At 52.2% G+C, this 20,277-nt stretch overlaps 1 protein-coding gene across 7 annotated transcripts in view; it reads right to left on the reverse strand.

Moving 5' to 3' along the window:
• Positions 1–5,095: 5,095 nt before the first annotated feature.
• Positions 5,096–20,277, reverse strand: part of DAPK1 (death associated protein kinase 1) — a 175,831-nt gene continuing 160,649 nt past the window's right edge. For 6 of the 7 annotated variants that reach the window (XM_027615129.1, XM_027615126.1, XM_027615125.1 and 3 more), the window contains 7 exons: positions 18,398–18,586; positions 16,037–16,234; positions 14,915–15,053; positions 13,513–13,633; positions 9,963–10,151; positions 6,400–7,628; positions 5,096–5,925 (listed from right to left, as the gene is read on the reverse strand). In XM_027615129.1, coding sequence (XP_027470930.1) covers positions 5,892–5,925; positions 6,400–7,628; positions 9,963–10,151; positions 13,513–13,633; positions 14,915–15,053; positions 16,037–16,234; positions 18,398–18,586 — 2,099 coding nt within the window. In that variant the 3' untranslated portion in view covers positions 5,096–5,891. Of the gene's footprint in view, positions 7,629–9,962; positions 10,152–13,512; positions 13,634–14,914; positions 15,054–16,036; positions 16,235–18,397; positions 18,587–20,277 lie in introns of all 7 variants that reach the window. The other variant, XM_027615130.1, reaches the window with a different exon arrangement.

Below are 20,277 nucleotides of genomic sequence, written 5' to 3' on the forward strand. Positions count from 1 at the left end.
TGCTCTGGAAACAAAATTAATATATCCTCTCCCTCTCTCACGCATACTTGGGGAAAATAGATCAGATGATGTATATTGATTCCCTTTTAGAGATGAACAATGAATATGGTGTCATTAGCTTCTCAGAGAGGAGCTTTTCAAAGCAAATAGCTGCAGAAAAGTACTCTTCGGTGAATCTTCTGCTTTTCATCCAACCTGGAAAAGAAGTCAGCACATGCAGAACACAATCTGAAATGATGTTTGAATTTGTGCTTGTATGATACAGAAGCTATAACTTTGGGGTGTTCTATGATAGAGGGCTAACAAGTTGGGGGCCACAAAAGCAAAACAGAGTTCTTGACCATGAAAGCCTGGAATGGCAGGAAGGTGTGGGGTCAGTGGCCCAAATCCCTGTGGCCACTCCCACCCTGCTCCACCTTTTGCCACAGAAGCCTTCCACTGTCTTTGGCCTTATGGGCCAGAATGAGACTGGGGCCAAAACCAAGCAGAGTAGGGCAAGTTCCTGGGACTCGGGGGAATTGAGGAACACAGGTTTTCTTTCTTTTTTTAAAATTTTATTTATTTGAGAGAGAGAGGGAGAGAGCGAGAGAGCACAAGTGGGGGAGGGGCAGAGGCAGAGGGAGAGGGATGAGCAGACCCCCCACTGAGCGGGGAGCCAGATGCCGGGCTCCATCGCAGGACCCTGAGATCACCACCCAGGTGCCCCAGCAGGTTTTCTATAATTGGAGAAATCCTGTCACAGTCTTCTCACTGGACAGAAAGGACAGAAAGCTAATCCTGTGGAACTTTCTGGTCTCTAATCTTTCGTTTCTCATTCCCACCGCCCTCGATGCCTCATTAATTGCTTCCCTCCCCTGGAAGATTGTCCCTGCTATGTTTAGTACTCACTTCCTGCCCATTGATACCAACATTGGCTGTTGGTTCTAGAGTTGAAGGGTGCAGGACTTGGAGGTGCTCCTTTGAACAGCTCAGATTTTCCATGGGGGGCTTTGACCTTGCCCGGTCCATTGGGATTTCCCTAATGGGGAGTGTGAGAGAAATACTAAGATAGTCCCTCCTTTCTCAGCACAGAGAGGCAGAGAGATGAGCAACAGAGAGAGGTGGCATGCCTGTAGCCCCTGCCTGGCTGAAGAGGCAAGGAAGCTGGACTCTGGCCCTTCTGCTGCCTGGAACACAGTCCCAGCCACGATGGTGCCGCATGACCCTGTTACTCATGGAGGAATCAGAAAAGGAGCCTTGGGGATGTTGGCTCCAGAGCTGGAAGAACTGGGTGCTCCACCCTGTCTGAATCGGCCACCAGGCTGGGCCTCGGTGAGAGTGGCTGTCACAGCCTCTGGCACCAGGTGAGGCATTAGGCTCTGCATACAAACACCTGCTGTGAACTGTGAGCTGTCCTGCCCCCTGCCAAAGTCAGCCCTTTGATGCTTGCCAGCATCTTGCTGGGTAATACACTAACACCAGAAGAGCTCAATGACCCAGTGGGCATAATGGGACCTAGGCTGAACCTGGAGGCAAGAATCAAGGACATTATCAAAACCCAGAGCTTGAAGAAATGGAGCCTTGTCTGAAAGACCAGACAAATTCCTCCATGTGCTGGGACTCTAGCCCATGGGGGGTTCTTCTTGCTTCTCCAACCTCCTCCCACAAAGGCGCTGGTGTTGACAGGCTTTGTTAAAAAGTGGATTCACTCTCGATTTGGTCTGGCAAACTGGACTTGCCAACAAATATGAGTGAATAGTTGCCTTAAAATTTCAGTGGGTTGAATGCAGGTGAAATGTGACCCCATGGCGCCATCCTCTAGGCACCCTGGGACAGTCTACACAGTGCACAAGTGTTTGCAGGGGACAGACAGGAAATACACTGCTGTGGATAAGATACACAGCCCGCTCCACCCCGGCTTGCTCAGAGCTCATGATCCAGACAGGTGGGGCCGCAGAAGCTCCCGGCCGGTGGTCACACTCACACGACAGTACCAGGGAGCTGGACATGCCTTGATCTCCCTCAAGTCTCCCAGGTGGTCAGCACTGCCCTCCTGAGATGACCCTCCGCCATTGTGCCCAACTTCTTTCTTCCTTCCTTCCTTCCTTCCTTCCTTCCTTCCCTTCTTCCTTTCTTTTTTCAACTTGTTTCTTGTTCTTTTTCCAGGAGGGGGCAAGACAACTTCCCACACTCACCTGCTCACTGGGAAGCAAGCTGAATTCCTTTTCATCGTGGTAAAAGACACATAACAAAATTGACCCCTTTAACCATTTTCATTTAGTGCATTCATGTTGTTGTGCAACCATCACCACCATCCACTTCCAGAACGTTCCTTATCTCAGACCAAACTCTGTGAAACACTAACTCCTTAAAATTGTGGTAAGAGAGACATAGCCCAGGATTGTTCATTTGAGCCGCATTTCCCTGCACAGCGCTGGGCACCATCACCTCCCTCCATCCCCAGAGCGTTTCCATCTTCCAAGACTGGAACTGTCCTTTTACTCTTCAGGAAGGCCTTCCACTTCCAGACTCGGATCTGCGGATGTCCCTCTGGGTTACAGCCTGGCTGCCATCATCGGCCGGTTACGGGGGATCAGCCAGGCCGGCCCTTCCCTTGGGACCGGCTTCTCCACGGTCGCAGCAGGAGGGCCGAGGGGCCAAGGGCGGCTCACCCGGCGGGGTGAGGTGCCTCTTGGGCACATTGATTGTGATAAACAAAAGTTGCTCGAGAGACACTCAGACACTCCCCCACACCCCCGCCGAGAGCAGGGGAGAACTCTCCCTGTGGAGGGTGCCCTCCCTGTACCCAGAGACAGAGACGGGCTCGGCACCAGAGACGGGAGCTCCGGAGCCCAGCACGTTGGGTAAACAACCCTGTTCCCTGGTCCTCATGTCCGTCCCAGCCCACATTCTGTGCAGAATTCCTTCCTGAGTGAAGCTCCCGGAGTTAGGTTTTCCCGGTCCTGTCAATTCCCCACAGATCCGTTGTCTCTCTGCCTAAAACGTCTGAAAAACGGCAGCCTCGGTCACTTCCGTGCGCTCCATCTCATTACTGGGCCTCGCCGCGCACGTGAGAGAACTTCGGTTTTCTCTCCTGTTCATCTGTCTCATGCCAATTTAGTTCTTAGTCCAGCGGGAAGACCTGGAGGGTAGAGAAGAATTTTCCCTTCCCTTCAGGGCTCAATAAGACCCGCGAGGACTCGGGACATGGTGGGGACGATCCATTTCATCATTTTGAGGAATCCTATAGTTGTAATTATACCCCTTTCTGCCCTTTCTGCAAACTGTCCACCAGAATTCCCACCCACGGTTCTGATTCCTTTTCCAACGTGGGGAATCCAAATTTCTGAACCAATCAGAACCAACAAAACCCCTTTAGCCCTCTATAAAAGTTTTGGGTCAGGCATCACAGGGCAGCCCAAGGGTGACTTTGTACGCCGGGCAGCACCGCCCAGAGGGGATGAGAAGCCTGTTCCCGAGTGCACCTTACGGCAACACTAAGAAAAAGATCCCATGAGGCTTGTCTTTGTGGCTCCCAGGACCTTGCGCCATCTGAGTCTCTCTGTGGCAACAGGAGGGGAGCCGTGTTCTGGTTTCTTCCCTCCTGCAGGAGGCGGAGCCAGCTGCCCAGGATGGGACTTTGCCAGACACTTCCAGCCTCACCTGAGGTCATGCTCTCAAGACCCCCAAAGCCCCCCAGGATGCTCCCCATGATCTTTCCCAGGATGGGGCAGGGAGCTCCGTGGTCCTTAAGCAATTCAGATTTGGATTGTAATGATTCCCATTATGGCTTCAACGTTTCGGGAGCCCAGGTGGCCACGTCCTTCGGAACATGTGCCAATCCCGGCACCCGCATCAAAGACAGGACAGACTCCCGCAGTCCTTTGCTTTTCTTTGCCCAGCATCCTCCCTCCACCCCTTTCCCCTGTTAAGACAACTCCCTTCTTAGGGAGAATGGCTCCTTTCCCTACCAGAACCCAGGGTCCCTGGGGCCAGACCGTCGCGGACTCCACCACCCCACCCTCCATGTTCTGAGCAGGGCTGCTCCGGGACCCATGCGGGACCAGATCCTCTCTGGGATTTACATACAGACCCTGCCAGAGACCAACGCTCTGGGCCCCAGCGTCCTGGTGCCGCTTCCCTCCCCTGTGACGCTCCCTTTGAAGCAGGAGAGAGTGAAGTGACACAAGACAGCGGAGTCCCCTCTTGTGAGGCAACCACAGCTTCAGTCTCAGTGCTGCCCTTTCCAGGCATGTCTCCGTGTGGCTTTTAGTTTTGTTTCATTTATGTTTCTTTTTCTCATTATAACATAGACTGTGTTTATTATGGGCAGTTTGGGCAAAACAGAAGTGGACTGTATTCCCAGCCCCACGGAGAAAATCGTTACCATTTTAGTCTTTTCCTTCAAATTCTTTTTCTTTCGTTTAAAACCTTGAGATTTTACTAAATGCAGGTGTTTTTTTTTTTTTTTTAAGATTTTATTTATTTGTTAGAGAGAGAGAGCACAAGCAGGGGGAGCAGCCGGCAGAAGGAGAAGCAGGCTTCCTGCTGAGCAAGGAGCCCGACATGGGACTCAATCCCAGGATCCTGGGATCATGACCTGAGCTGAAGGCAGACGCTTAACCATCTGAGCCACCCAGGCGCCCTCTAAATGCAGGTTTTGTCACTGAGCGCTACCACGCAGGTCAAAGCTGATTTCCAGCGGGGCCGGGGCTCTGAGAGGAAGGAAGGGCGGGAGCTGGGCATTTTGTGTGGGAGGTTTGCTCTCGCTCCTGCGGGCCGTTCCCCGCACGTCTGTACAGACGGAGAAGGCTCCCCGGGTGCCCGCGCGGGGCCCTCCAGGATTCCGTGTGTGTTTGGGTCACGCAAGGACAACGGAAGGGGCTCCCTTCTTTTGAGTGAGAATAAATGTGAAAACCCTCTGGGCTCTTCCCACTTCCCTGCACTATTCCCAATTTTAGTGACAACACCCCCCAGAGAAGCTGGTGTTTCCATACGGGGGTTCAGGTTCACGGACCTTCTGGACTTCAGTGTGGTTTGCCTGCTCTGTGGGGTACTGCTGGGTGAAAACCAAGCAGAGAAAAAGGAATTCTTTTGAATGAAAGACTAACAATCGAATGCAACAAGCAATAGTTTATTTATATTAAAAAAAGGGAAAAGAAAAAAAGAGAACAGAAAAGAAAACCCAACATCTTTTTACTACATTGTATAGATTAAGTAAAAATACCTGTATTCATATATATGTATATACATACTCCATATATATATACACATATACACACATATACACACATGTAATGTAACATTAAAATTACATGCTTCCCAAGACAGAAGAATTAGGACACGTTCCCTCATATCAACTTAATACTCTATCACAATTTAAAATCACTGCAAGGAGACTGGCTCCCTTCATCTTGTTAGACTTCAAGTACATGAAGTTATGGAACCAGGATCTAAATGTGAAAATCATCTACTGTGCACCTGTGACAACGGGCTGTCACACGTCACGGGTCAGGGGTGTTCTGAGTTCTCCCACAGGCCTTCCTCACCTACAGCTGTGTCATCTTCTACCTGAGATGCGCGGGAATGAGGCAAGCGGACAGTGTGCAGGTGCCGCGTGGACGCGCACATTGACGTTTAAACAAGAACAACAAAGACATGTCTTTCCGTGAAAACAACACTGGCTGTAAAATGACTCTAGAGGAGGATTCCTCCCTCCCCTTTCCTTGCCAAGTGAAACACAAAAATTACTGGGGGGAAAAAAAAACTCAGGGTGAAGCACCTCTGGCGATGATCAGCAGACAGCAAGGGACAGAGAGGGAGCGTCTCCTTCGCGACAGCTCCTGGCTGACCTGGATGGTCTCAAACACACCCTCTTCTGCAAAGGCACTCACATGTTGTCTGTTTATCAGTCATACAGCGGGATTCCACACATAGGAGTCTTTCCTACAAATATCAAAGAGAGAAGCTGAGGACATGGTCTAACAAGGCAAAGAGGGTAACAAATACACATTTGGATAAATGTGTGCTTTTTTTTTTCTTTAAAGGACAATCCGTACAGTAGTTTAAAAAATTTCATTGAAAGTTAGGAATTCCAGTAAAATTATCAGCAAGAAGCAAGGTGCTGGAGATAAGAGTGGATCCAGAACGCAGAGCGGAGGGACACTAGTTTCTCAAATGGCCAAAGGACAGGGTTATGTATGGTCTGCTCTGAAACTAGAAAGACCATTCACATACAGTGGAGGGTGTGAGTGGGAGGGAGGTAGTGACAGAGAAATTGGTAAAGCAGGAGGGAGGGTGGCGTCCTTCACTATGTGGGCACAGGGAGGATGCACCCTGAATTTCCGATGGGAAAGAGGGGCCACGTCCCCCTGGTCTGCAGTCCAAAGAGACCCTGCCCAAGCCAAAGGCTGCCCTCACCGGGACACGACGGAGCTAATGGAATTATAGGATGTGCCGCTGTTGCAGCTTGAGTCATAGGCCTCCTGGCCATTGCCGTCGAGGTTGATCTTGAACACGGAGGACGCCTTCAGTAGAAAGTCCGCCGCGTCCCGACGCCCCAGCTCCCGCAGTTTGGACATGAGGATGCCCACCGTGCTTTCGGGGTAGGAGGCCCATTCCCGGAGCAGGGCGTGGACCGGGCTTGGGAGGAACTCCTTGGGAGCCCCGTTATTGGTGTTGTACTTCGCCACAAGGTCCGGGAGACCCAAGTTCATGGCGAGAAGGCACCAGTCCTTTCCCATGGGATCAGGGGGGTCCAGGAGACGACATAGTTTCCTCCGGGTCAGGAGGTTCAGATCTGAGGCATGGATGTCCATCCCTAGGCTGGCCTGCGAGTACACATCGTGACACCCAAAGCACATGATGCTGCTGAAGCTCTCTTTGTACCCACCCATGGTGTTCGTCAGTGAGGTCTCCTTCAGGGTCTGCGCCCGGAAGAAGTCCCGCGGCTGGTAGATCATGACGGGCTCATGGTGCTCCCGCAGCTGCTGGGGGCTCAGGTAATGCTTCACCGTCAGCAGCCCCGGGAGCGTGGTGGCCATGACGTTCTCCATGGTGCTGCACACGGAGTCCAGCAGGAGGCAGCACTTGATCTTGTCCGTCTCCAGCCCTCGCACCTGTACCTCAATGCCCTGGCCGTGGTTGACGAGAAGCACCAGCAGCTCGGCCCCACGGTTGGCAATCTTGCAGCCGTTCACCCACAGGCGGATGTCTGCGTCGCCCTCGGAGCTCTGCTGGTGGATCCACCGGCAGAGGTTCACCTGGACCTTGTGAAAGATGCCGCACGGGAAGGGGGTGAGGTACTCCACGGGGACAATGCGCACGCCGCCGTAGACCCTCCCCTCGTCCTCCTCGTCCGTCCAGGAGCGGTGGAGGTTGTCTGTCTTGATCAGGGCAGGGATGTCCACCATGGTCCCGCTGCTCATGTCCCGGGCGCAGATGTCCATGGCATCGAGGATCTGCAGCAGCTCCTCCACGTCACTGTCGGGCACCAGGCGCTGGACGTCCTCCACGGTGTAGCGGCCCCGGTAGTGGTGCAGGGCCCGTGGGGTCTCCACGGAGAGCAGCTTCCCCAGGACATTGGTGCAGAGCCAGCGGGGGTCCAGGAGTAACACGTCCTGGACCGTTTCACTCTGCATGATGTTGATCTGCCAGAAGGGACAACAGGAGGTCACACATGGGGACCGAGATGGCCAGATGCACCAGCTGTTCAGAGCGCTAGAGGACCCGAGCAATGATAAAATCTGTGCACATGTTGCAAAAACTGACCCAGAGCATTGATGTGGACGGATCTCGGAAATCCAACACAGACCCAAAACAGCAGCTTGAGAAGGTTGTGAGAGAAACTGAAAAGCCTCCCTTTGACAATTTAAAAAAAAAAGGTCAATGTAATGAATGAAAGACAAAAAAGAGAGAGAGGCGGTGGCCAAATGCAATGAGTAAATTTTGACTGGATTCTACATCCCCAAATAAACACATGAATGAATAAAAACAGCTACGAAAGAAATGACTGGGGTAAGTGGCAAACACTCAAATGAGGACCATATATTCAACAATACTATTACATCAATGCTATGTTTCTGCAACATAATTAATTATATTGTGGTAACGTGGGTGACTCCATCCTTAGCCCTCTGTCTTGTTCACGTCCACTCTCAGACGCCTTCAGCTACGTGGTGTCCAGAGACTCCTGGAGATTAATATACGAACCTGAGAAACAGCCACCAAGGCCAAGGGAAGCTTGCTTTGGCCCTTTGTAAATTTGTCAAAGATAAAAAAGTCTCTTCCCTTCCTCACACACACACGTGGTGCTGCGAGACCTAATTCAATGTTAGATGTCAGTGAGGGGCACGTGGACCCTTTGCTCTCACTGCACTGCCCTTCTGTGCATCCCCCTGTGCTATAAAATCCGTAGACAACAGTCCAGACTTTGTGGAGAACCGCAGTGCGGTTGGGTCGTTGCCTGCCCCATCTCCCCTGCTCGTAAGCTACCCCGAATAAAAATGTGTAAACTATAAGGAGTCGCCTGCTTCATTTCTTTGATCTCAATTCGGGGACTACTTTACTGTCCCTCCTCCACCCTGTACTAGTGGGAGAGGACCCCACGGCTTAGGAGCTACAGGCTAAATTATTTGGGGGTGAAATGTCCTACTTGCAAAATAAATAAATAAATAAATAGAAGAGAGAGAGAGAGAAAGCCAATGGAGCAAAGCGTCAGTCAGGGAAGACAGACTGAGACACTGGCCCCACCGGAGACTTTGTGCGGTGAGGGGTCCCGGAGCAGAAACAGGCACCGGGACAACCGGTGACATGTGCCTACGAGCTTCGTTACCAGCGGTTAGTAACAGGACTGGGGGAGGGGCTGGTGGCCGAGCAGAGCGGGGGCACCTGACAGATGTCCCTTCCTTACTCCTACCATCAGATCGTCACTTACTCACTCACTAAAGTCTCAAGGGCAAGGAGAATGAAGAATAAAGTGGATTATACCCTTGATCTAGAAATTGCTGGTCAGATACCAGAAGGCAAGAGAATACTGGGCCAATGGAGTGAGTTTATTATTCTGGTTAATCTTAGCTTGGATCCCAGTCCTTGGATTTAGTCACTTTAAAGTACGGCCAGAGGGGCCTGTAGATTACCGGTAGTCTCAGCGGAGTTCAGAGGCTCCTGCTCTCACTGCTTGATGCTCTAGTTTTCAGGGTCACTGGATTCAGTTGTAATGTCAAGCCTATCTGATCCACACAAACGGGCCTCGCGTCAGGGGGGCACTGAGACTGCACAGGAAGCTTCTGTTGTCTAAAATTCTCAGAACCGCCTCTGGGTTTTCATGTTCGGAACTGCTCTTCGTGGCCCAGCCTAGCCTCAACTGTCCCCTGATGTCACAGGACGGAGGAACAGGAAGGCAAGGCCCCCTCTCTGGGGACAGGCAGAGGGGAGAATTAGAACAGCATTCCCAAGCCGCACCCCAGCGCTGAATGCCATACAAGCGGGAGCAAAGATCCCCATTTATTGGTCATTTCTGGGGACACTGCTTGCTGGGTTGTGGTGTCTCCGGACATCCTCTCGTCACTGCCCTTTCTTGATCATCTGTGAACCTGAAAGTCTGTTTGGAGCACATAACAGCCCATGCCAAGCTGCATCCAGAGGCTGCAGGAATCACAGCTAAGCACCAGGTGCCCCAGGAGGAGAGAAGAGAGGCCCGGTGGCCCCGTGCGGTGGGAACTGTGCTCCCTAACTCATACAAGCTGGAAAACGAACAAATCCGAACACAACCAGGGGACAGCTCTAGGGGGTAATGGGGGAGCCGAGAACTGCAGGTCAGAAAATCACCTGGGCCTCTGTGGGATGGCCCCGTGTCTGGATAGATTATGGGTAGTTGGGCACTTTCCACTCTGCCTCTCCAGGCTCAAAGCACCTTCCGAGCGGGGACAGAAACACATCCGTGGGGCCCCTCCCACACCCCCGCCTGGGCTGCAGCCCCCTACCTCGCCAGCACTGTGCAGCTGCTGGGCTATGCGCCTGAGGTCTCCCTCTCTGGCCAGTGGGTTCAGCTGGTCTTGCACATCGTACACGAACTGCTGCAGCGACATGAGCTGGTTGGGCCCGTTGAGCTTCCTCCAGGAAGGCAGCGTGGACATGATTTTCTCACACAGGTGGGTCATCGGAGGGCATACCTAAAACATGCAGGATAGGACAGGTCAACCTGCGGCCGAGGGTCTCCCTCGGAGAAGCCCAGGTAGAGAGGATGGCGCTCTTTTCTGCATCGTTGCAAGAAATACTCGGGCGAGTTAGTGCTTTTTTGTTGAGCATACTGGGCCAGTTCCTTTTTTTAAAGTGCTGCCTCTCCGGAAACCCATTTACAAGTGTGAAATGGTATGGATGCTTCCATTTCTATTGCTAACAGTTAAACAGTTGGTGAGGCTTTGCAACAATGCTTTTGGAATAGCGACTCAACCATAGTGCTCCTTTAACCCCTAATGCTGTGTTCCCTCCCTCCCTCCCCTGGAGCGACTCTTTCAGCCAGAAGATGGTCACTTTATGAGCAAAGGGAGAGGAAAAGAGATGAACTGTGTCGTTAGCAATACTGCAGTGGGTTTTTATCAGTAAATTCGGTATTCGTGGGACTGCTGTGGACATACAGTTTAAATTAGACTAATTCTTGGTCATGGGCTTGAAGTGGATTTCTTTAAAAAATTTAAAAAATATCTCTAAAAAATTTTATTGGAGTATAGTTGACCCGCAATGTTACGTGAGTTTCAGGGGTGCGACGTGGGGACTGGACCACACAAGTGTAGCGACTTCGGTCACCACACACTAGTACGATACTATTGATTATACTCCCTATGCTGTGTCTTTTATTCCTGTGACTTATGCCTTCCACAGCTGGAAGGCTGTATCTCCCACCCCCTTTCACCATTTTGCCTATCCCCCCATTCCCCTTGAAATAGGTTTTTCATCTTTTAATTTGATTAAATAAATCATTTCGGGACAGACTCCGATAATCCGCACACCATCCTAATTTAAAAACAACACCAGCCATACATTGCTGGTGTAGGTCTGGGAAGGACCCCAGCCCCTCCCCACCAGGGGGCGTCAGGGCCTCTGAAGCTTATTCAACTTAAGATATTTTATTAATAACATTTAGAGACTCAAAGTCAGCTTTTGTGAACATTCTTAAGGAATAATAGAAATGACTCAGCAGAGCCTAATTTAGCTCTTGATGGAGCTTTATAAAGGCGAGCAAAGATAGTATTTGCTTAGAGTGGTTCATGGTCATGTAAGAAGCAGGAAGCAGGGGAAGCCTGTATTTATTCCATACTGCTCTGTACCAGAGGCATCACACATGTCTCTTTTAATCCTCGGAACAACTCCTAGAGGGAAATGTTGTCCTTTTTATAGATAATGAAATTGAAGTTTCTGAACAATTGAGTAGCTCACTTCGGGTCACCCTGCTGATAGGTGGCAGAATTAGAATTTGAGCACAAGGCCTGTCTGGTTGCAAAGTCAAATGCTCTTTTCACCAGTCTGCCTTGTTCGAATAGCTTTCCTATGTGAATGAGATTTATGTCACTTGCCCAGAAGTGATTTCATGGGATTTGGCCATAAAAAAGGAAAGAAAATATAATGAGCATAGGGAAGGCCCCCAAGTTTATTTCCTCTCTTTCTTTGTGTGGAAGATCAGGAAGTGAACTGGTGAATCCCTCACAAATACCTATTTCATACTTAATTATAGGTTTTGTGGGAGCATGTAAAAAATTTATAGGACCTTTGACTTGGAGGTAAACTAGGCCACCTCCCTTATGTCACAGAGGAGGAAACCAAGCTCGATCGCTGCCCACTGGTCTCTGTGATCGGGTTCCTCTGAGCCCCCTCGGACTACTCCCCACTCACTGACTGTGCCTTACTGGGGCCCCCATCAGAAGGCAAAGACTGGGCTTTAGGAAAGTCCGGAGTTTTCCTGAAGATTCCTACAGCACATCTGGAACCGGAGCCTGGTGTTGTGAATGGGGGCATGTCCCAGCTGGGAAGCAGCAAGCTCTAACTGGAGGGGCCACCCGCCACCAGGGGAGGGAAAGACACACGCTCCTCATTCCCACCCAGGCTGGGGCAGCAGGAACTTTCCAGGAAGCATTCTGCCCTTGGGATGTTTACCCTTTTGTGTCAGCTGGAGAGAACTTTTCGAATATTATAGAGTAGCAGCCTTTTAGGGGTTAGAGGCACTGAGAATATTTTTTCCAGTCTATTTTACCTTTTAACTTTGTTCGTGGAATTTATTTGCCAGAAAATAAATTTTAGCTTTTATGTTGTCAAATAGATACACTTTCTTTGAAAACTCCTATATTGCCTAAAAGGTCTTCCGAAGCAGTACCAAATTATTTTAAAAACACATTCAAGATATTGCGGTTTTTTTCTTCTTCTTTTTCACATTTAATAGTTTTAATCCACCTAGAATTTCTTTTTGGGATTCGCAGTGAGTAGAACTCAATCTCATTTCATTCTAGACTAATAGCTAGTTGTGTCAGGTCATGGATGAAATAACATTTTCCCCCAAATTGAAATAACATCTTTTTTTTCCTACTGAATATTTGTAGATGTTGTGATTTACTTCTACACTAACTTATTCCACTTATTGATTTTTTTGATTTTGGATTTATTAACTACACAGCCCTTATAATACGTTTTATTTAGTCTTCCACTGAAATTTTAAAATGAAAAACCCAACCCAATTGTCTCATTCCCATAAGATATGTGCTGGAACTGTACTAACTCTAAGAGGCGCCCCTCTTTTTTTTACATTTATTTATTTATGGAAGCACCTGGGTGACTCAGTTGGTTAAGCGGCTAACTTCGGCTCAGGTCATGGGTCCTGGGACCAAGCCCTGCATCAGGCTCCCTGCTCAGCAGGGAGCTTGTTCTGTCCCTCCCCCCCGTTCATGCAAGTGTGCGTGCACTCGCGCTCTCTCTCTCTCTCTCTGTCGGTCTTAAATAAATACATAAATAAAATCTTAAAAAAATAAATTTATTTATTTTAGAGAGAGAGAAAGAGAGCACATGCACAAGGGTGGGGGGAGGGCAGAGGGAGAGAATCCTCAAGCAGACCCCGGGCTGAGTGTGGAGCCTGATGCGGGGCTAGATCTCATGACCCATGAGATCAAGACCTGAACCGAAACCAAGTTCGGACACTTAACTGACTGAGCCACGCAGATGCTCCTCCGCATTTTCTAAATATTGCACAATAAGTCACTTCTGGGTAGCTTCTGTGATTTGTAAAAGGCCATGTTACTGAAACTGTCAGAATCCCATATGCCCTAAGGTGCCCCTGCGCCCACAGCCCCCCTCATCTCCAGGCCACCTCCTTGTTCTCACCCTTCCTTCTTCCTCCCAGAGCAATGGGACACAAACACGGCCATGCAGCTGCCTCGTCCTGGGGCCCCTGAGGACTGAACCTGACCTGAGGACAGCACGAAGCAGCCGGCTCCAGGGTGACCGGATGGTCTGGGCAAACGTGGGCCTGCAGCCTCCCAGCTCACTCACCGACACAATCTGGCTCCGGATGTCTTGCAGGTGACTTCGAAGGACCTTCATGTCCTTAGAGCCCGAAGCGCCGGCATCCAGAACGAACAGCTTGTTTGAAATGTGAAGATCGTTCCCAAACCTAAGGGAAGAGCAGCGGCCTCCTCAGGGTGCTGTGGTCCTACCAGGTATCCCCCCAGATGGCAGCCTCCTGCTGGCCTGAAGCCAGAAAGTTCTCATGACCTTGCAAAGGCCGCCCCTCCCCACCGGCTGCTGGCTTCTGTCATGTGACACGGGTGCGAGGGGTAGGGACCCACACGCTCCGAGTCCCGCGGATGGCAGCGGCGGACAGGTGAGGGGCGGCTCCAGTCCCACAAAATGGCAGGGACACAGTATGGGAAGATTTTAGGTCCCCTGACGCAGGACAGATGAGGCCTGTGCCCTTCCCTTGCACGCTAGGATGGACACCATTGCAGGGTGACAGCGTAAGAGCAGACAATGGGCCTGACAGCCACAGCTTCGATGGAAAATATTAGTGCGAGCCCTCTTTTTCCTATCAGGAGGACCACAGGAAGTGTCGGCAGCCGATCAATCGAGAATTCGCATTACTGGCAGATTACATAGAGCTGCAGCTTCAAAGTTTTTTTGACAGATGCTACGTAAAAATACATATTTCTACACTGTGACCTGTGTGCACGTCCACACTGATCCATGAACCATAAGTTTCACAGAAATACGTGCCAGGAAGGTCACGCTGGTATTTCTCCCTCCAGGCCTTCCCACTTTCCAGACCAGGTCAGGACCCCCAAGTCATGAGCCCCTAAGGAGCAGCGACTTCGACGGTGAGCAATTCTGCTCAGTGGTAAGAAGACAGTCATCAGACCCGAGGTTAAAGCAACAGAAAGAACTGAGGTCTACATCAACCGTGGTGACAACCGTTGATGACACTGTGTTATATGACAGACATTCGCTAAGGGTTGAACTTAAACATTTTGGGGTGAGAAACATTCTCACCAAAAACTAATAAAAGAAATAAGGAGAAAGGGGAGAGGGATGGAAGGTGATGGTTGTGATAACTAGCTAAATGGGCGCCACGGACGTCAAATCACCACGATGTGGACGTTAAGTATCTGATAATGTTACCTGTCAACTAGAGCTGCCTCCAGAAAGTGGAAGTCAATGCATGAAACCCCTACCAGAAGCTCCCCCTGGGCAGTGGTACCAGGAGGTGAGGAAAGAAGTGCATAGTTTGTTGTCTTTTATCCCGTGCTCTTTACTTCTGTTGCATCTGTTATGTTTTCAATGTTTTGATAAAAATAAAAACGATACCACAAAAGCCAACCAAGCAAAGGAGGCCTCCAGTCCCTTCCTCTGGTGTCCGTGAGCTCTGCGGGATGGCCCCTGCCACCAGCGACACCCTCACCTGTTCCTGATCTCCTTGAGCAAGGACGTGTCCTTGTCATATCCGAACTCGCCTCCAGCCGGCCGAGGCACGTTCATGATGTCGGCGTGGGTGGCCACCAGGACGACGTGCAGTGGGTTCTTCAGCTTGCCGCCGAAGGCTGGGGGCAGAAAGCAGGCGTGTCACAGGTGGGTCCTCCTTCCTGGCTGCCTCGAGTCCCCGGGGGAGGGGGGCCGTGCTGGCCGGCCTCTGGATGTGCAGCCTGCCCACCGTGCGGGCTCACCCCGAGAAGGCCCAGTCCTGGCCAACATCAGGGTGAGCCTGTCTCCTGGGTTCAGGCCACAGAACACGAGGGAGCTTCTCAGCTCTTCCTCCAAGGGGGCCCTGCTTGCATGGTGAGGGGAAATCGAACTCTGGGCAGGTGCACCCTTTACAAGACAAAGAAAGCCCTCTGAATGCAGCGACACCCAGAAATGGCCGAGCGGATGTCCTGCGGTGCACACAGACAGAGAGCCTCTCCTCAGGGGAGTGTTTAGGAAGAAAACATCAAAAAGAATGAGAAAGAAAGAGGCAGAGGAGAGGTACCCTGAGAGGATTAAGTCCAATTATTTGATTATTCTATAATTTTTGAAGAAAAAAAATGGATAGCCCAGTGTCCACCATGGAAGGCTGCTCCTTTTTGTTTTGTACACAAAGGAACAAAAGTGTATTCCACGCTGTCTTCTGCTCTAGGAATAAAGTTAAGATAATACGTTCACTCAGTATGGTCCCGTCCGCTCTTGACAGAACGACAGAATGGAGGAGGGCTCATTCTGCTTATTCATCACATACCATTAGGTAGAGGCACAGAGGCCATCAAAGGACGAATTCCACTCCCACCCAACCAAAGTGACCCCAGCTCTAACGTGTAGGGAGAGAGTGAGAAACGGTTCCCAAGGAATTGCTCAGACTTGGTCTCTGAGGCAGGAAAATGTGATCCTGTAATAACTCCTTGCGAACAAAGGCAACAGCTGGGCCTCAGGAATCGTCCAGTGTGTGACTCTCATCACAGGAAGGACAGACCAGGGGGGCCTCACCGTTAGCCCAGAGCTGTAGATCCGCCCAGCGGGAAGGGCACTCATGCACCGGGGCATGCTAGCTTACCGATGGGCTCTTCAACTGGCACAAGAGACTTCAGGAAATTCAGCCAGAAGATCACTTGGTTCAACTGGATCTCGTAGGGTTCTTCCAGACTGAAAACAATGACGTGGATGGATGTGGGGTCGTTTGCGGCAAAGTAGTCATAACAGCAGAAGTATACAGGATTTCCAGAGAATTCCCACACGCTGAAATCACCGACTCCTACAGAGAGAAGAAAGATTACTATCTGAAACACCACCAGCAAATGCCAATCACAGTTTTTCTTAGCACTTTAGGGACTGCCTAGAGAAAGAGTGTTATCCATAGCATCCACCTGTTTATCTGTGCGTCTTCAAGACACACACACCCCCCCCTTTCCCCACACGAATGACCCCACACAAGGAAAGAGTCAGAGCCAACTGGTGACTTTGGGTTCCCCATCAACAAACTCACACCGTCAGAGAACGTATGTTAGTAAGATTCCCTAATCTTCAAATAGGTATAAATTCTTTTTGGAACATGACAGGGGATACAATGTTGAATGTAAAAGTCCCTAAGATATGTAATTTAATTTTGGTTCAATAATGACTACATTCACCTGCCGCAGGTGAGTAAGCGACCTGCTCAGGTAAGTCAGAAGTGAGCAGGCTGTCTGCACAGGTGAAAGATGCAAAAGTTGATTAGCAGTTCTGCATCTGAAGGAGGGGGATGGAACTGTGAGGAGGTGGGGTCCATAAGCTCACCCAGTGTGGGGGGCAGTAGAAGGGTCTAGCAGGGTAGAAGGCTGTGTGCCCTAGTGTTGGGGGGGCAGTTGCGTCCTCATACCTGAGCAGTGGGTATGGAGGGTCTTCTTGGAGGTGTCTGTGAGTGAGGCTCTGATTCTAGTTCCTAAGGCACCTAGAGCCTCCCAGTGACCAACCAGACATGTGGGCACCCCCAGCCCTACACGGCCACATTCCAGCAGGACGGTGACCACCCATGCACTGGCCTCTGGGGCAACCACGCAGGACCGCTTATGTTGTAGGATTTCAAGCTCCTTTTCACTAATTCTTCCCCTCGGTGCTTATTTGGGTCAGAAATTCTGCAGTCAACAGTTAATTCTGGAAGATCCAAGGACTCTTCTGGAGCTTCCTCTTGGAGCACAGGCACCGCCGGGGACAGGACTTTCTTTAAGAGTCTGGCAGCTGAGGCGTTAGCGGGAAGGGTTCTGGAGCAAAGGCATGGGTCCCCTGGCACGGGGAGAACTGGGAGCACTGGGAGCCAGACTTGGGGCGGGGGAGGGCCCGGGGAGGAGCCGGGTCAGTGAGGGGTGCTGAGGACAGGCTGCACGCCACCTCCACTCCGGGATCTCAGAGAACACTCAGCGTTTAAAAGGGAAAATGCCCATGGACTTAAATTCCACTTCACTGGATCCAGTGGTTCTCCTAGTGGGGCTCCCAGACCAACAGCAGCAGCAACACCTGGGAACCCCCCTGACCTGCCGCATCAGCAGCTCTGGGGGCAGGGCGGCAGTCTGTGTCTTCACAGGCCCCGCAGGGGACCCACCTGCACACTGAAGATGAAGAGCCACAGCTCGGGGTGACACACACTGACATCTATTGTTCACGGGGTTCACGGTGATAACGGATTCCTATGTGAAGATGCCCCCGATTGGCATTTTCTGAGCGCCTCCCCTGTGCCAGACACCCTGCCAGGCGCTCGAATCAGCCCATAAGGTCCTCACAGATGGGTCTCAAAGAAATCGCTTTATCCCTGCTCTAAACTTCGCCTCCACAAGGCAGGGGCTGGTGTTCAAGTGCCGTGGGACAACTGGGGACCCCGGGAGCTCCAGGGGCTGGGGGGGAGCGACACACGGGACACAGCGGTTGCTGGAGAAAGTAACCTTCCCTGGTAACATCTGAAGCTTCACCCCCTTGGAAATGTTTGAGGGCAAAGAACACACGTGAAATTTTGCCTGTGGAGAAAATCGCCCGTGCCTGCAGCATAGCATCAGCCACGAGTGTCGATGTATTCAAGAATAACTCTTCTCACGCTTGCATGAGTGAGATCTGCTAGCGGGATTGTATTTTATGAGGTTTCCAATCCAAGTGTATGATTTGCTCTGCCTAGAGAACGATTTACTCAACAGTCATGTATTAAGCGCCTACTGAGTGCCTGGGGCTTTGCTAGGTGCCCGGGAGGGCAGGGGGTTTAGTTTCACTAGTTAGGGGTATTAACCAGCCTGGCCTCACTGGGTCACTCCCAAGGTCGCTTTGTGCGGCTCTTCCTCCATCCTTGTGGGGCTGTGACAGGTGCAGGGGGACAGGCTCCCGCAGGGGGATGACTCACAGTCCTGGTGAAGGGAAACAGGAGGTGCTCCCCTGTGGGGTGGGCGGGCTACTGTACCGTTCAGATAAGCGTTCTGGATGTCGATGGCCTTAGTGGACTGGTCGTCAGCTGCACAGTGCGGGTGCTGGGGTGGGGCCACCAGCACCTCCAGGGTCCCTCGGGTGAGGCCCGGCTCGAACATCATGCTGCGGCTCCTCACACTCACGTGCTCACAGCCCGGGTACAGGTTGCTGATGCTCACAGACACTGCAGGTGGACAGGAGGTGGTGAGACCAGGGCAGCCTGTGTGCCTGCTCCCCTCCCGCCTGGCCCACGCCCTGTCCCTTCCCGGGACACTCTCGTCCCAGCCCCTGCTGCTTCGGGCACGGGTGCTGTGTGGCAGTGGGTCAGGGATGCTGCCCTGATTCTTCCTGTCTGCTGCACCTTCCGTAGCCCTTTCCTGCGCTGCTCGGTGCCCCAGAGGCCGACCCTGCTCATCTCCGGGGCACCCCTGTCACTTGGCATCTGGTTGGGGTCAGCCAGCGGGAGGCACTGGACAGGCTGGGCGGGGCGAGGAGAAGGCCCAGGTACTTCCTCCCTCCTCACTGCTTCTCTGACACCAGTCGTGTGTCCATGACTCTAGACTCCCCCCGCGCCCCTGCGGGCGGCTTCACCCCTGGGCTCCAGTTTTCTCAAGAACAGGATCTTCCTTTTGTCCTTCCGCCCCAGGGAGGAAATGGCTTCCTTCTGTCCCAGGCCTTGGATGCTTCACCGCGTCTGGGATGTTCCCCTGACTTTTGCCCATGACACTGTCCTTCCATTACTGTCCCCACCTGGACCCTGACTGATGCAGATGAAGTGATCCCACTCTGGTCCATGAGATTGTGTCAGGTTGACTGCAAAAGGATTCTACCCAGTAGCAGGTCAGCTTGTCCAGGGAGAGCTGACAGGATCTGATAAATGGCAGGCATTCCCGAACCTCACGGAGTTCTCATTAGGACAGAGCGTGCGTTCAGTCTCATAAAAATAATAATTTCACAGGGAGACCCTGAAATCATAGCGGCAAATCGTGGATTTTGCTGACTGCTGACCCCTAGTGGTGACAAGCGGCAGGCCCGGTGGAGGTGCCACCCCTGCCCCTGAGCTCCTCTCTGGGGACAGCAGGCCGCCTCCCCTGCAGCGCTCCCCCGGACACCCGCTCCCCCTCTGCTCCGGGCATGTCCTTCCTGCTGCAGCCCCACAGTGCGCCAGCCACGACCCTCCACTGGCCACAGAGCGCGGATGTGTGTGGCCGCAGGACAAGCGGCGGGGGGAACCCCTGCCCCCGGGGCCCGGAGTGGCTGCACAGGGAGGCAGCCAGCGTCCACACGGGTCCCCCAGCTCCTGTGTCCTGCCCGGTGGCTCAGCCCTTCTCGTCCTGCATTTTCAGGAGACGACAGGGCCATGGGCCTATGTCTAAGGCACAACCAGGGCCTGCTGTCAGAGTGATAGAAATGTGCCGCCGGGGGCATCTGTCCCGGGAAAGGAGCCGGTCCGGGCCATTCTCGCGGGGCTCAGCGGGACCAGAGCTGTGACGTGGGCGGGAGCAGAGCACGGCCCCACAGGCCCTGGCAGAGCCACAGGGCAGTGACCGTGTGGCTGTGTTTGGAACCAGCCCTCCTTCCCTGGAGGCCACAGCTACCCCATCCATCCTACCCCTCCCAACCCCATCTCCCCGGGGAGGCTCTCATGGCATCTCCTATGCGCCATGGTCTGCTTTCCTGAGGACCGCCTTAATACTGCTCCGGGAGCAGCAGGAGGTGACCGGTGAGCCGGCCGCTCTGGACTGGCAGGCTCCACATGGTGCTGCCTCCAGCCGGGCGCCCCCTCAGCCCAGGGCATGTGTGCCCCTCGGTGGGCCAGACAAGGACCTGCTACACGGCCTGCAGGCACAGCTCCCGGCTCTTCCCCGACCTCAG

This window comes from Zalophus californianus, chromosome 13 (assembly GCF_009762305.2).
Source record: "Zalophus californianus isolate mZalCal1 chromosome 13, mZalCal1.pri.v2, whole genome shotgun sequence".
NCBI classification, from domain to species: Eukaryota; Metazoa; Chordata; class Mammalia; order Carnivora; family Otariidae; genus Zalophus; species Zalophus californianus.